Source organism: Leptosomus discolor, chromosome 6 (genome assembly GCF_034619465.1).
Source record: "Leptosomus discolor isolate bLepDis1 chromosome 6, bLepDis1.hap2, whole genome shotgun sequence".
Lineage (NCBI taxonomy): Eukaryota > Metazoa > Chordata > Aves > Leptosomiformes > Leptosomidae > Leptosomus > Leptosomus discolor.
The window spans coordinates 52,144,922-52,162,743 of NC_141396.1; the positions used below are offsets into that span (position 1 = coordinate 52,144,922).

Below are 17,822 nucleotides of genomic sequence, written 5' to 3' on the forward strand. Positions count from 1 at the left end.
TCTCACAGTTTAAAGAGATCTAATGTAAGAAATCTTTTTTTTTTTGGGGGGGGGGGGGGGGGGGGAATCACTGTATGTATTCAAAGGCATTTTATTCAAACGTGCAATATAGTTTTGGCCAGATTGTCCATAGGGTTTGGGGCTGGAGATGAGGTGCAACATCATCATCAAAGCTACATTTCCTGAAATTATGAGACCAGAGCCCTCATCTAGAATATGGAAACCTCACTTTTTCACTACCCAAAGGCAGCAGAACAGAGAAGAATGTTGTGGCACCACAGCAGTACCACGTGGTGGGTTGATACTCCGTTGATACCAGTAACCTCATCTGACAGAGGCACAGAAAGATAAATTCCTTGAGTACTGTAAAGCACAGAAAGATGGCAGAGGCACAGAAAGATGTTCCTTGAGTACTGTAAAACTAATAACGGATTACAGAAATGATAGGAGTATTTATTGAACTTGGGTGGCCAGCACTGCGGGATAGAGCCAAGAACTGAACCCTCTGGAATACCAAACCAACGAGCAATACATTCGTAAGCATGGTCTGGTGTGAATAATGTAATAAAGGAAAATAATCTTTTTAAACTATTTATCTCAGAATAATATAAAGCTCTGGAGCTGATTGCTATTCTGGTAGATATTAGGAGGGAGAAGAGAGGCAGTATCTGTCACCATTCTTTAACAAAGGTATGTGAAGTTACCTTAAACTGGGGAAAACTGCTACTACTCTGAAAAAACAGCTTCTTTCACCATTCAGTATTGGGTGGGGAGGAAGAGGGTTGCTGGACCTACAGAAGGGATGCAGAATAGCAGCATGCAAGGCTTCTCCACAACGTTTGTTAACTTGGTATGAGATGGAGTTAGGCAGCAAATGCTTTAATTTTCTATTCAGCTATTGGAAGTCCAAGCAATTACATTGAACTGAAATCCCTCAGATCAAATAAATTCAAACAGCAGCTGTCAAAGTATTCCCCTTCAGCTGCCATACTGATAAGATGAACTTGTAAAGAGAAACAAACCAGAAATCCTCTTTCACACGTCTACGCTACTCCTACAGTTTGGTTCCCCCAGCAGTCCAGAGTCCTGCTGCTTGGACCCTCAGCCAAAAATAAACACATCCCAACAAATGAGAAATTTTATCTTGATGAACTCACATTTCCTAGAAGAAGCCACCCTCTCACTCACAGCCGTACCTGTTGGAGGGCAGAGGGTTGTGAGGATGGTTGGGGCCACAGCATAGCTGCTGGGGCAAATAAGAGCAGCCAGCTGGGACAAGGGAGTGTCGATGACTTCCCAGCTGTGCAAACAAGTTGCAGTCCAGGTTCACCAAACTTCTGAACATGGGCTGAAGTCTAAGGCAAGTATTTTTACATAACGCTTTCTTTACCAAGTAAAAGAGCTCCAATTTAGATGGTGACCTATCAAACTGTCCACTTTCTAGCATATGCTGAAATTTGCTATTCCTCCACTAATGCCTGCAGTACACAAGAAATGAGCTCTTCTTTTGTTTTTAGCTTTCAGGATTGTATTTTGTTAAAAAAAGTCCATGAAACAGGAAAAATTAATGCAACATTTTGGAGGAAAAAGGACAATCATATATAAACCAGCTGTTTGACAGATTCAATTTCATATACAAAAGGAAAGGGTATCCTCTTACATGGCAACTTACTGTAAACTTCCCTTATTCAAGATTCTGCTTTGCAACCTTGAAATGAAATGCTCATATATCTTTTCCTAATTACTGAGAGGCTCCTTTTGTAAACAGTAATTATAAAGAAGGCATTTATGTGCCCATTTATGTTCATAAAGGACATTAAAAAAAAATTCCATTTCCTGCCACCCAGTACGGATCTTTGTGAGAACTGTATTTGTGTAAGTCGTGCTTTCCCAAAGGAAAAGCTAGATGGGATATGACCTAATGTTCCTTGAGTACTGTAAGACTAATAACGGATTACAGAAATGATAGGAGTATTTATTGAACTTGGGTGGCCATGAACACAAATGTGGACGGGCTGCAGAATCTGAACGAGGGAAATGTCCTTTTGCAAGCCATTTCAACACTGTGATCATAAAGCTATGTATATTTTAATACCGTCACTATTTTCTATGGCCACTTCATGGCAAGTCTACTATTTTCAAAATATGTAGTTAAACCTCCCTGTAAATTGAGTGAGTTCAGAATTTATTACTAGAATTCAGCAGCCAGAAAGTGAGTTGTTTACCCATAATCCGGTGAGAAACAGCAAACTTTCTTTAAAATTGATTCTGTTTAAAATTTATGAGTCACATCAAAACCTTGTTTTCTAAATACAAAAATGTCAGCATTTTCTTACAGCCTTTACAGCGCTGGTGGTAATCATCAGAAATGTTATCTGCTCAGAACGAGTTCTATTTTGACATCAGAATTTAAAGTAGAGGAAAAAAAAAAGAGGAAAAGACACATCTACCTAAAGCATCTATATATGACTGAGGGATGAAAGGGATTCTTTTATCCTTTTTAAAATTTGAAGTTTATAAAAATTGCCCTTTCCAACCATTTTCTTAACAAATATCCTTTGAGGTAGAGTCATCCCTCCGTGCCACAGCAGTTCTCCCACCGTGACTGCCACCATGTGCGTGGCCTCCTTGCATGCCCCGCTTACATGCTCAGCCACACAGCTCTATTTGACACGCCACACCCCCCTATCCACCCGTCTCTCAAGGCCTTGGTAACATGCTCACACCACCGCGCCAAGCGCCCACCACACGTGCGTCACCGCTCCCCACGTCCCCAGCTGGCCAACCCCTGGGGACGCCGGCCAAGCCTTGCCCTCCAGCCCACGCAACTGCCCTCTGCTCATGCATGACTCTGTTGGCAGGGTGTGCATCTGCTCTCACACGGCACAGACAGCCCCCACCACCTAACGTCACAGCACATACAGATCCAACGAGACATTCAATACACCTAGTTTACATGAAGCCGATGTGTTGCTCCCTGCTCCAAGCCCTTTGCTTCTCCCTTAGGCTGATGCTGTTTAACGATTCATTGTGCTTTCCCTTCTCTCATCTTATGTTAAGCATTTATACAGTGCCACAAATCCACTTTGGTGATTTCCAAACACAAAAAGCGTGGTGTCAAAGGATAAACAATGTTTCCTTCAGTAACTAATTTTAAAGGCTATAAAGCAAGTTTTTCATCAGCACTTTCTTTTAAATAATTTTAAAATGATAATTTTGTTTCTTTCTGAAACATTTTTTTTATTAACTGGTATGCTACCAGCAACTAATGCCTAACTTCCCTTGATTTAATTAAACCGGTTTTGCAAAGGCACAAAGTCTACTTTCTAAACACTTTTTTAAAGGGCATTAGCAGTGAGTCTATTTATTTACTAACATCTGCTCCATTAGATTTGATAAATCCCATTTCTAGCTCAATTCATACAATGAAAGAGTAACATTTTGGCTGGAGACAGTAGGAGAGGAATAGAGCAAGTAACTGCTTTAAAAATAGTTTAGTTTTTGTTCCATTTAATAAAACTGTTTTCTTTAAAAGCACTGTGAAAATAAATAAATAAACAATTTGAATAAAAGTTCTTTTATTTTTTTCTTTCTTCTTCATTTTCACAATGTGTACACAGAAAAAAACCCCACCCAGAACTACAGTATGCCTGGGACTCAATAAATGAGCCATGCTCAACTGCTACTGAATATATGTCTAACCTCTAGGATGAACTGTAAACAGTGCAAGGATTAGGCACTTCAAATGAACTATAGAAAGAAAAATAATTAAAAATCTATTATAGTAACTAAGGCTGGTGAGTTCTACACTCTTCAGCCAATGCTATTACGTCCAACTTTGACTGTAAGAGAGTTTGTTTTTATTTTTTCTAAAGCAAATACATGTTGAAGTTTTCTGTCTTCTAGAGTTCATTAAAACATAGTTCAACACACATTTGCAGCATTTTTTTCTTAGAATGAGACAATATTTAAGCCAAACTACAGTAAGTGGTTTGTTTAACACCCACATCCATCTTCAGTAATGGGAGAAATCCAGTGTTTATATAAAAAAACCTGGTTAAAAGCATGCAAGATAAATAAAATAAAAGTACAGTAAAAGGTGGTTTTCCTTTTTTCCAGCCACTGAGCTTGCTGTGCAGAAAATATGTAACTGCTTAGTCCAGATGGCTATGGTCATGCTCTTTCACCCACGTTGTCTGACTTGTCTCTTTTTTGGAATTTAATCCAGGTGTTACACATACAGAAAAACTACACTCAGTTAATATCACCCTCTAGTGATACCACCAAAACCACTACACACTTTTAAAATCTAAGCACCGTATTTTACTGAAACACACTTTTTACACCATTCTAATCACATCCCACTCAAATAGGCAGGCTAATAAGAACACGAAAAATAATTTACAATAATTTTTAGTTTGATCTGTAGCTGCTTCTTAGGTGAATAATGGTCAAGGATGAAGGCAGTTCCTAAGCACTGATTATTACCACAACCATAAACAGAGTTCATACATCCACACTCTGATGGCATTAATCCTTCAAAACGTTCAAGCATTTTAATTTTGTGTACTCATTCTCAATCTGTAAAGCTGCAAGTCTGCAGACATACTTTGCAACATTTTAAGAGCTAAAAGTTTTACTGTTTAAATAAAAATTATAATTTTTTCACTTGATTACTTACAGCTTTTCAGTATTCCTACTCATGTTGTAAAGTGTGGTTAAACAGAGATGCAGTTGTGATTTTTTAATTGTAAATTCTGTATGGAATGCCCTACTCCCCAAATCATGCTAAAATAAATAATATTTTCAGGTTTAAAAGGTGAATTGTTCCTAATTAGAGCTAAGTAATGTTATGGTGTCCTCTGGATCTAGCCTAATTAAGATAGCATTCCAAAGGTCAAAAGCTAACTTATATTAATAAATCATAAAGGTTCATAATTGCAGTTGGTGCATTACTTTAATTACTAATAAAAAATATGCTTTGAAAGCTATTTCTCATTATCATTGTACGAGCTGTTACAATCGATGGTATGTGGAAAAGATTCTATTTACATATTCTTTTGTTCTGCTACAATGCTTAGGTTTCAGCTCCAAAGGCAAATCAACTTGCACAAATAATCTTCAACTCAACTCACATGTATCTGATGACCACTTAAGGCAAAGGTAGCAGTTTTCTAATTAAAATAATTATTTCCAAGCACTGTGTGAGCACCATAATAGCCAAACATCCAAATCTTCTCCATCATCTCTCTCCACACTAAAGTTTCAAGCTAGGAGGAGGTTTTCCAAGATTTTTTTGAAAGGACAAAAAAAAAAAAATCTACACAACTGTGAATATTTATGAGTTCAGAGTGTAGAATCAGGTGTCCACCTACAGTCACATGTATGACCTGGCTGAATATACTACCCTGGATACTCATCTCTATAGAGAATTTTCTTTTTCTGTACGACTTGATTATTCACAACAATAGAAAGCAGCCATGCAAGTACTGGAATATTCATGTTTTCATGCAATTTGACTGGCAGTTCTGTAATTGTGGTAAGCTGCTTTGACCAAGGTTTCTATAGCAACAGCCTTACTGTCAATTCTTACCTGTTTTCTGGTCATCCATTGTACTGAGCTTAGTCTCGTCAGCTACTGTTAAAAGGTAAATGTATAATGGTTAGCCCAGTTAGTGCCCATGCCCCACATGCATCCAACATTCCTTCTGTTTTGCATTTTTTTTTCAAGTTAGGGGACCTTAGCAATGTCATACTTCATGCAAATAAACTGCAACAGTAAGCAAACGTTCTGGGTAGAAATGGCAGCAAACTAGTAACCTTCATGCAATGTCAGTCATGTTCACATCACAGGCAGGTACAATATGTTATTTACACGTTAGCACTTCACAACTAGTCAAGACAAGTCAATACCACCAACCTTACTGTCCCCTGAGGAAGCTGGTGAATTCGGGATTGTAGTTAACATATTCATAATTATTGTAAAGGAGCGAATTGTATTATGTTTTATTATTCTGAGTAGGGAATTCTGTGTGTTTAAACAATCAAAACTCACTGTTTAAGGTTACTAGAGTCTGCACTTCAGAATTTAAATTCAGTGGCAGAAAAATACACGGGCATGTTAGCGATTACTTGTTCTGAGCTGTTTTATCAGTTAAAATGTTTATAGTCGATTGCCTGTCTTAGCTGCTGCTACTTTATAGGGCTTCTGATATAAATATTAAAACCTGGGTCTCAAATAGGTGTCGGACTAGGCCCATTTTCTCATTCTGAACGAAGTCTTTAAAAAACAACACTCATATCTTTAATATCTTAATCAAAATCGATCTACAAAATGAGAGACTACGAAGGCTACTTGCACTATAATCGCGAACTGAGAATAATCCTGTCTACCCCAAACCACAGTGTGGTACAGTTTTATGCAGTTATTCTATATGGATTGGTAAATGCACTTTTCACCTCCATTTTAATAAATACTTTTAATGTTTATGTATAATCATATATCCAGAGGGCTACGGTATTTAAATGCATGGACATTTACAAGTAGTAGAAACTACACAGGCCACTTGGCCGTTCATGTTAAGAATACTTTACTTCCCACGAGCAGACATTATGTACAGTAGTACTGAACATAAACAATGTGTTTGGAATTACAAAATCTATATACTTACAACATGAAAATCAGATTCAAATAAAACAATTGAAAAAGTATCACTCACTACCTAGATCCATGCTTTTGGATTTTCGTGTTTTAACAAACTCCAACTGACTGGCATCTGAAAATTGCTTTGTACGCTTTTCTGACATGCTCTGGCGTCCAAAACCCTCTCGCTGGAAGGCAAGCACTGGATCAACATCTGGACTAAGAGTGCTGTAAGAAGGGAAAAAAATCATGCAAACATTTATCAATATCACACAACCTTTCACTCTGCAGAGAAAAGCATATATTTAGCATGTGACTTCTACCAAGAATAAAGTGCACATTTTAAAATAAACCACTGCAAGTAGTCAGTTACACACACGACGGACTTGTTTTACTACATTGACCAATTCTAGTTAAAAAGTACCAAGAATTTCACTTAGGAGCATTAATGAAATATATATATATACACACACATATATATACACGATGCACTATACATATACTATACTATCGGAATGCACAGCCCCAAGACAGGAATAATTTGAGGGAGAACAAAACAGTTGCTTTTTCTTCATGAGAAACAAATATATTCTGCTGATAACAAACTACCAGATTCTTCTTCATCACAAAATGTTTTTAGTAAAGCATAAATAGAGTTTGTCCTGCCTGAAGCCCAGAGAGCTCTAAACTTTTTCATTTAAAGACTCTGCATTAAAATTTCTCTCCATATGCGAAATTGCTTATAAATTTTTCACAGCACCTCCTGCTTTTAACCTGGCTATGACAGACAAACATATTTTTACTCATTACTTCCCTACAGAGCAAGTATTTGCCACAATAGTTCCACCACTAAATCAAAAATGGCGGTAACTGGACTGAGTTTCAGTCTCTTCTGCAGGTTTCTTGCATGACCTCAGCTGAGTAAGTCAGGTCTTCAGCGAGCAGCAAGCAGTGTTTCCCCATGCTTCATGAGAAGCATGCTGAAGGTAGATTCATTAATATTGGTCAAATGTTGGCAGAATCATGAATGCAAGAATGCAGGCAAATTTGGTGTGCAAGCTAAACCCTAGGCTTGCAATGCATCACCGTGGCCAAAACACATGTTAAAAACAATATAAAATGATCAAAAAATTGCAAGATTGCTTATTGCTAATGAACAATATGAAAGCATATTCTCACAAAGATCTTCTGACTCCTGAAAAAGGGAAGACTATTAAAAAGATCCAGAAGGCAATCCCAAAGAATTTAGCTTTCTACTTCAGCTGGCACAAAAAGAAATCAAAAGCATAAAATACTGGGGGAAAAAAAAAAAAAAAAAAGAGTATTTTGCATCATTGTTATCTATCCCATAGGAAGATCATCCCTCAAAATCCCCTCTTTGATTACTGTTGTACTTCAAGATAAAAAAGCTAAATATTTTGTCACTGAGATCTCTGAATAAATGCCATTCAAAATGTTGTACACATACATGTTACTGTTCAGTAACATGTTTCAAAAGAATTATTTCCTACTTTAAGGGCTAAGTATAATACATACCTCATACCTAGTGAGAAACAGGCAAACAGTGACTATCTGCAGAAACCAGCTTATACTTTTAAATTCTGTAACATGCACATGTTTATGTATGCCATGTACTATAATTTATAGAAGCATCTTTGATCAAGAAACACCTGGATATTAGGCACAAAGGTGAAGAGAGGTAAGGAAAAGTGTCCAAAGGCATCAAGTACTATAAAGGATGAAAATCACTATCTGTGTTACCAGGCAGCCTAGAAGAAATTCAGTCTAGTAGTGGCGGATTTACAAATAATAAGATATGTGCATGTGACAAGCATGTAATACTTAAGTGAGAGCAGGATCAGAGCTTATATGAATAAAGTCAATGTCAAGTGCCTTTTGACTTTAATGTTTCTGGCTCAGGCTCATAATGTTTTACATTTAATTACTGCAACTATTTCAGAGATGTCGGCACAATTTAGCAACATTTTGAAGCATATGCTTAAAAGCTCTGATGAATCAGAACCCAAACTCAAAAATAACTATTTAGTCCTCATATTCACTCCCACAAAATAGGGAAAACATTATCTCCACGTGATAGAAAGATAAAACCGTCAAGGCTATTACACACTTCTAGCATTTACAGCAGCGCAACATGTAGCTGAATAATAACCACCTAAGTATGAAAATGTCCTCCGAGTGACTCAACTGAACTCACAGGGCTTCAACACCTTTCATAATCGGATCATAAATGACTCTCCCAAGGCCACACAGGAGTTTCTGGCTCACTGCTAGTTAGCCCTGTATCTGAAGGCCAGAACAATGTGGTTTTACTAAGTGAGAATTTTCTCCAGCAACATCTGTTAACACAGCTCACGTTAGTTAAAGATGACCGGCTTCAGTGTCCTGTGACACTTTCTTCAAACAGGGTGAATTTCTACCACTATTTGTTTTGGATGTATGCTCCTTTTTTCATATGAGCTTCCTTTGTACTATATATATAAAGCTTCTAATAAAGCTGAATATAATTTTCATATAAATATAGCATGTGCATCTATATTCAACTTGATGTCCTAAGAACAGACTAAAACTCCAAAGTTAAATAAAACTCGAAAAGGGCACCATGGGTCCTGGAGAAAGCAGTGGGCCTGGACACTGTGTCAGCAGCCAGGAATTTTGGAGACTGGATCCCAGCGTTTCCACTGACACTACCTTTAGGGGCTTTCTCTCTGCTTCCCTTATTACACCTACCTTCCACACACACTTACTAGGGGGATTATTACTCCGGGTTTGCATAGTATCCTGCATACTAAAGGCACTACTTAGCACCAAAAAATACTTGCTCTCTGACACCACGACATCTCATGCCTTTTTACAGTACAAATATCTGAGCCCTATGTAGAGTCATCTGTTTCCATATCCTGGTTTACTTCTACTACTAATGACCCACGAGCGTGTTTTAGTAATTAAGGAAGGAGCAGATCACTGGAGTTTGAATGCATGCACATTGCCTAAAAGTATTCAAAAGCCCCTGTGAAGATCCACAACTTGAAAAACCAATGAGCACAGAGGAGGAACTAATGCCCCTAAAAATGCCTCATTATAATATTTTTCAACTACATTAATAAAAGACAGAAGGTGAATTTAGTGCAAGTCATTAAGCAATGCCAAATGCAATTTACTATATTCTAGCATACTTAACAAATAAGATTTCTGGAATGACAGCTGATCCTTGAAAGAATGTAACCGTCTTCTGACCCTCAATGTTATTAAAATTCCACTTATTAATCCTGTCTTATTGCCCCTTTGTTTTCATAACATTTTCATCAAGGATTAGGCAGATATTGTGAGGCTGGAAAAGCTTACATTTTCTTCTGTGATTCAGAACAGCTGCCATTCTTGTTTGGATAACCCTTCATCCATATTCTTAGTTTTACCCTTTGTGCCTTCTAGCAAAATCATACAATGCACCTTCATTTTACAAGTCTTCCTTCGTCCATTAGCAGCAGGAAATTAATGCAACAATCTAATTCTCTGCTATTTACTTTTTTACAAACAGAATATATTAGGTAGTAAGGCATTGCACTGATCTACTCTTGTAAGTGCAATTGTATCTGAAGACCTTTACAATTTCTCATACACACGTTCAAAGGTTTTGAGCGTGACCAATTCCACAATATCCAAATCCCTGTTTTCTTTACTGTTACTTTCATTTTCAAAGAAGTATATGACTAGCAAGATATGCTGCAGAAGTAAATGTAAAAGCATCTGCAGGTTTCAAATGGGCTCTTACTTCACACAGTAGGTTTTTGCTCATATTGGGCTAAAAAAATTCCCTCAGCAATAAGCTATTATGTTCAGCCTTGAGTACTGTTCTATTTAAACATCTCAGATTCTCAGCTCTAAAAGCTTTTACAAAAGGCAGATGGACTTTCCAAGGGCCCAAATTACAGGTATGACTTGTCCAAGAGCAGAGCTGTAACATTAAAAAAACCCCCGCAAATGAGGATGAAAAAAATTACCTTTTTATACAATCATTAAAAGTGTGCTTAAAGTACAGAACTCAGTTCCTGGACATAAGATGAAATAAACTAACAGAAAGCAAAGAAGAAGCTGATAGGTACATATCAGCTGGCAGGTGCTATTGCTGTTTTATTAAGTTATTGCTATCACATTCATAACAGGCTCAAGAGACAAGAAAAATAAAATTCATATACTTCACACCATTTGTGGTAATTATCTAGCTTCAAGAAGTGACAGTGTACAGGGGTGGGCTTTTATTTTGCTATTACTATAGATAATTACAGAACTTGCAAATTAAATCTTAGATCTGTATTAATTGTACTAACTAAGCAATAAACAGTATTTCTTTGCCAGGAACCTAAGCAAGTCAATAACAGAGCTCAATGCATTTCTCATTAAGCCTCTTATATTAAAATGTATAAAAGTAATTAGAGAGTCAACCTAAGATTCACATAAATTATTTTTACTATAGATTAAACATATAAAGTTACTTTCCATAGTTTTAAATGTGGAACTATTACTTTCCATATTTTTAAATGTAGAGCTATTACAGTACACTACCTTCGCATGACAGTTACAAATCATATAATGATATCAAAGGTATTTCTTCATGCATAATAAAGAAATCTTAACTAGTTCTTGCTGCACAAGCATTAACACTGAGGCAAAACAAAGAGCTGCCTTGACCTCTAAGAAGATTTTAAAATTACTGTACATTATTAGGAAAATCAAGAAAATATACAGAAGTATTGAAAGGCTCCTAGATATATATTGGAATATAAAAAGAAAATCTTTGATTTATAGACTTAGAAATAGTTACAGTGAAGATTACAAATTAAAATTTCCAATCGGAATTATTCTTTCATCTTTCATAAACTCGAGTGTCTAATTTTGCAGAGTTTTTTTTTTACAAAAGCTAGCTCAGTTGGCAATTGAATTAATATTAAATCATCAAATTAATGCAGCTATATACTGATCTGGTCTTAACAACAGTTAGTAACATTTTCACAAATGTGCTTTGACAGAGCACTAAACTGCAACCAGAAATAAAAAGTCTTAACAAATTATCTGTACAGACTTCCTTCCTGAAACAGGGACAATTACCAGTTTGAAAAAATCTAAACGTGATGATAAAAAAAAAAATTAATATAAGCAAGTAGCCAAAAATCAAACTAAAGGAAAAGACATAACTGCAGCCATCTCTTCTTTTTCCTTCCACTAAACCACGCTCTTACCAGTCTGTCGACTCATTAATTGCAGCTTTAGCCCATCCGCCAGCATCAACAGTGCCAAACCCAACATCATCGTGGGAACTGGATGACGATTGGTCAGAGAGATGAGGAGGGAGGACCGACAGCCTGTCATCTTCAATAATGACAGTGTCATCTTGGGGCATGTTCACCGTTGGAGACAGCTGATATTTACCTGAGCAATAAAAGGGAGAAAAAAAAACCCAAAACTAAATAAAGGCATTGAGTGCCTTGAATAATATATAATCACAGCTGATAAAATGTCATGTCAAACTGCAATGCTACTGGTAAGAGTGACACAACACAGATAATAACATTAACTGTGTCTCACTTTACATGCATCTTCCTATGCATAGTTCTGAAAAGTAATATATACCAGTTGTATCTGCAGCCTACTGCAAGAAGATCACAGACTCACAGAAGGGTTAAGGTTGGAAGGGACCTCTCAACTGGTCCAAGCCTCCCACTTCGCTCAAGTAGGGACACCTACAGCCAGTTGCCCAGGACTGTGACCAAATGGCTTTTGTATATTTCTGCTCCACCACATCCTTGGGCAACCTGTGCCAGTGCTCAGTCACTCTCACCGTGAAAAAGTGATTCCTGATGTTCAGAGGTAACCTCCTGTGTTTCAGGTGGTGCCCATTGTCTCAGGTCCTGTCACTAGACACCACTAAAAAGCACCTGTCCCAGAAGATAGTACCTTCTCTTGCATCAAATTGTTTGGTAGAAATGAAGAATAGGTTCAACATAGACTAACAGAGCTCATAACTTCTGATCAAACTTGCCCTCATGAAATTTGAAACTTGTTTGACTGCTATTGGGAACTTGGAACTGGGAACCCTTTAAAAATGCCTCCACAAAGGTAAGAATTGTGAAAGGTGATGAGAACTCATGCTATATTCTAATTTTCATTCTCTCCTTTAAAAAATAATCTGGAGGCACACGTGCAAAATTTGGGAAAAAACATATCTAATTCTATTACCACCAATATAAATATTATAAAACCACTAGCACTGCTGTTTTTATAGGGATAAATATATACATTATAATTACATTTTCCAGTAATTACTTCAATGCATAAGATTGCACAACAATTTTCAAACTGCCGTATAAAAAGGTAGAATGAATTTCTAAAACTATACAGAACTTTATGCCACCAAAACAGACTAAAAGGCTTTAAAGAATATCAGAAGAAACATTTTCATTGCAATGCTTTGTAACATAACTATGGTTTAACCTAAACAAATCTGTTTTTCAGGATACATTTGTGAGATACGGAGTTGGGAGGGTGAGAGTTATGCAATATTATCTGGACGACAGCAGAAATATAGAATTATCATCATTTAAATTTCAACTTGGAATAAACAGATTATCTCAGATTCTAGAAACACTAAGCTAAAACTTTCTCTAAGGAAAATCAAGATTTGCAAATCTGGATGAAAATTATTCAGTTATCTGAGGCAATGGCTAATTATTAAGTGTGATTCTTTCACATTACTTGCACATAAATTTTAATGTGATAGAATACCTTTAAAAATATTTTTTCCTCCTGGATATTGCTCAACTTAAAAAGATCTGTCATTTAAAATGTTTGGTCTCAACTCTCACTCACTCAACATTATTTCTAAAGAATGATCATGACATTACATGAATTTTACTCCTGGAAATGTATTATCTTACTAAAACAATTAGTAAAATTGTCACATCTTGTAAGAAGAAAAGCACTAGCTTAATCAGCCGTTAATCTGACAACAAACTGTAAATTATTCTAAAACTATGATGCACCATAGTAACAATATAATCAGCTGTTAATCTGACAACAAACTGTAAATTATTCTAAAACTATGATGCACCACAGTAACAATATACTTCCATAACATAACATAATAATATATTTCATAACATAACATAATAATCTATTTCTATACCATAAACTGCTTCTATGGACACATCAAATATTTTAACACTTTATTTTTCCTACAAACATGGAGGGAAAATTAATTTTTTCCTCTTTTCTGGAAAGGTTTCAGTTACCATCACTACCTTTGCATGTAATTATTAAAAATCAAACAAACAAATGCGCAAAGACCTGACTAAATTCATTGCTGCACTAGATAATACATTTTGTATAGCTTTCCAAAGGGAGGAAAATTGGCTTCAAAAGAGATCATTGAAGAAGGCTGAAGAAGTAGCTGGAGGAAAAAGGTACTGCATGGGAACATCTCATCACTGTCAAACTGAAATGTCTGTGTTCAGCTTGCATAACAGTTGATCCTTTGCCCAGCAACAGCTTCTTTGACGGATAGGTTAATGTTTAGCCTGGTAATGTACTTCTTTCTAAACATAATGCCTACAAGACTGTTAACTCTGTAGTTAATAACATCTCCAAAGAATTGATTGTGAAACGTTATAACCTTATAGCATTCCGCAGATTGAACTTCCCATTTGAGAGGCTACAGTAATTCAGTAACATTTTTAACTTTTCACCACCCTTCTTTACATCCGACAAGGGTGAAGACTGACATTTTAATAGCTGCTTTGAAATTAAGCAAAAAACCCATCTGATGTGCCCATGCTTTTCACTGCAGATGAAGCTAAAAACATGTGAAAGGCTTCACCTCCCGCAGATGGTTAGACAGACCTCAGCAATGGACTCAATACCTCCTTTGTACAGAGCTCAGCTGAAGTGGACAGAAAACACCCTTGGAGAAAGCAACTCTGCAAGTGTTGTGAGAAAAATCACAAGGAAACATCAAAGAAACTTCAAACCTGGTAATCATCAGTATATTTGACTGATCTACAAATCTAAGACGGTGCTCGAGCTGTCTACAAAGTTCTCCAAGACACTAATTTTCCCTTGGGCTATGAAAGTCCTATAAAATTTAGACTCTGAACATGCTTGAAGTCCAACTTTGCATATATTAGTTTAACTTCATCAAGGTAATCTGTAATAATATAAAGTACTTTGGAAGGTGTAATAACGAAGGAAAAACATTCTCCCTTTCAAATGTGTCTCATCTCAGGACAATAAGGCTCAAATACCTTGAACAAGTTACCAATCTAAACAAGCATAGCCTGAGGACCATACCAAACACAATATAAGAAGGATTTCCATCTGTCTGTGCAGAAAAAGAAGTTTCAGAGCCCCAGTACCAAATGGCTGGTCTCCAGGTCTATGAGGAGTTTCAGCTTACAAGGAATAATTGCCAAAAAAGCAACACTTCAAACCTGTAATAGTATAGACCTATAATAGGCGAGAAAATAGTTTGGACCTGAATTAAACCACCAACATAAAGCGCTCCAAAAAAACCCTGAGCATATGCAGTACATAAAATGAACAACAGGCTTACTCATGAAGAACCCAACAACTCCAGGTCCTTTCAAATCTTCAAAATCCCTGAAGTTTGGTTAATCTGTTTGCTGTGATAACTTGGCTCCCATACTACACTGCATTGTCATGGTACTGTATCTGGCTTGGTTCTTGCGCTTTTGCTATTGCTTTATCTTTAAAGGCAAGTCTAAGAAATCTTTTAAACAACCTTATGATGTGTTCAAAACCAAGTATTTATGAGCTCTCATGAGCATTTTGGTACCGTGGATTCAGTCAATGGTACACTTCAAGCCTGTTCCATAAGTAGAGGGCCTTTCTTGCTCTGAAATGGCAAGTGATGCCTAACCTGTCTGACCAAGAAATTAGCAACAGCTATTCTGTGATGAAGAATGAAGTAATAAATAATACAAATAATAATAAAAGAAAATAGTGATGATGATGATAATAGATATGAGACTTCCTACAGGAGGGATACAGAGAATCATGCAATGTGAAATTAGAACTTGTCCATTTTTTTATTTTTCACTAACAACGTATTTGCCCCCAGCAATATACTGAGGTTTGGCAGAATTTCCCATAGATACTCATATCATCTAATTTTCTAAGCTAAACAGAGATGCGACTGGGAATAAAATGTCTGGGGAATGTCTAAGGACAAAAATGCCTCCACTATACCCAGGCTTTGGATTTCAAGAGAGTGCCCAGATCTGCAAGACTATTGTAGCAGACCACCATGTTCTGGCTGGGAACAGCATCCCACTCGTAAAGGGTTATTTTCATTTCATTGACACACAGACTCTCTATCTCTAGGTAAATTTTTGCAGCAGCACTTCCTCCTGATTCTGTCCTTAAGATAGCAATTATTTATGTAGAGAACAAAGTTATTTCCTGTTGTGAAGGAACTATGAAATTTTACAAAGTTCTGGGGGACCCTTCAGGATGAAAAGCAGATTCAGTACAAGCTATTGTTATTCTGTATACCCCCTGATAAATAACTTCTGTTTAATCACCGTTAGCAACAAAACCCACCATGTTCATAAAAAAAATATCAGCAACTAGAAGAAAGAGATGAAAGAGGACTTTGTACTAAGCTGTTTGTTGAATAAGAATAATTTATACAGACAGCAGCTACGTATTTGTGTATTGCAAAACTCAGGAGCATAATGGATGATATGCAAGAACGGTGTATCAGAAGAAGAGACTTGAATTTTTAATCACAGAGCCAAGCAAGCCAGCATAACATAGTTGTTATTTTGAATGTGCTAACACACAACCTGAAAATATTAAAAATAAATAAACATAAGGATGTATTATAGCCATCTAATTCTTAGAAGACAAGACCAAATTGTATAAAAGAAAAAAAAAGCCTTGTCAAAACCAAAAATATCATTCCCTGAATGCAGAAAGTGGTATCTCTTCTCCATCAGAAATTTTCAGTGAAATACTATCAAGTGAAAAACCATAAGAAAACCTATAATAGCAATAATAGTCTAGAAAAGTAGATCAATGTAAGAATCGTCAGAAACAATAAAAGATTCATGTAGCCTTTTTGCACTAAGCAAACATTATTTTACATAATTTAAATCACATTCTAAAATTGGCATTTAATTCCCACTCTCACAGCAAGGCTCTGACAACCAGTTCTTGCTGTCAGTTATAGATTGAAAGTGTAAGGAAATTGTCTTAAATACCTTTCCTGAAAACTACTTTAGATGTATTTAAAAGAAACAAAACTCTCTTAAAAGTTTTGTTTCAACTTTGAGCAACGACTGAAAAGAGCAGGCATTTTCCAGACCTTGAGAGTATCAGTTTTGAATAGTGTAACTTAGGAAGAAAGAAACCTCAAAATCCATCAATTCTAGCCAATAGCAAAAGAAGCAGAAAGAGCTGCTCCTTCACACATGGAATCAAACTGTGGCCTCCTCACAAGATATCAAGAGTATTAAAAGTTTATTTAGTTAAATCCATTGAGGGGTAAATAAAAAGACATCAGGTGATCTGGAGAGCCCGTAAGTCAGAGGGCTCCTCAATACGGGGAGAGCACTCAAGGACATCAGCACTACATAAAGCACTCATTTTGGCTTGTTTTCATGGTCAGAACCAGCATGGGAAGGTACAGACCTCCAGTCTTCCTCAGCCAGATTGTCCTTGGGACTAATCCTCACTTTTAGGGCAATTTTCAAGAGAGGAGGAGAACTCTGGAAGAGTTATGTAGCAGCACATATATATTCTCAAGAAAAATTAATAAAGTTTTTTCTCATTATCAGTGCTAATAGGACAGGAATTCCACTGCATAATAAATGTCTTACAAACATTAGCTGCTCTGAAACAAGCAACTGTACCTCTGTCTCACAACAGGTAATAATACCTCTCTGTTGTATGTCACTGTAAGAAAACATGCATGCAATAATACCATAAAAGATAATAAACACTGGAGTTTTAACTTAGTGGTACTGATTAATTCAGAAAAACTAGCTTCTTTGAAAATTGAAACCCCTAAAATCTGGGTTTAAACATGACAGCTCTGTGAAGTCGCTGTGACTGCAGACACGAATGACCCAGTCCTGGCAAGACCAGT

General features: G+C 36.6%; 1 protein-coding gene across 8 annotated transcripts in view; it reads right to left on the reverse strand.

Annotated features, from left to right (window-relative positions):
- Positions 1-17,822, reverse strand: part of PARD3 (par-3 family cell polarity regulator) — a 453,974-nt gene that overhangs the window by 147,863 nt on the left and 288,289 nt on the right. For 4 of the 8 annotated variants that reach the window (XM_086466460.1, XM_086466459.1, XM_086466461.1 and 1 more), the window contains 3 exons: positions 11,899-12,088; positions 6,720-6,871; positions 5,594-5,638 (listed from right to left, as the gene is read on the reverse strand). In XM_086466460.1, the coding sequence (XP_086322586.1) occupies positions 5,594-5,638; positions 6,720-6,871; positions 11,899-12,088 (387 nt within the window). The remainder of the gene's footprint in view (positions 1-5,593; positions 5,639-6,719; positions 6,872-11,898; positions 12,089-17,822) is intronic. The other 4 variants (XM_086466464.1, XM_086466463.1, XM_086466462.1 and 1 more) reach the window with 2 other exon arrangements.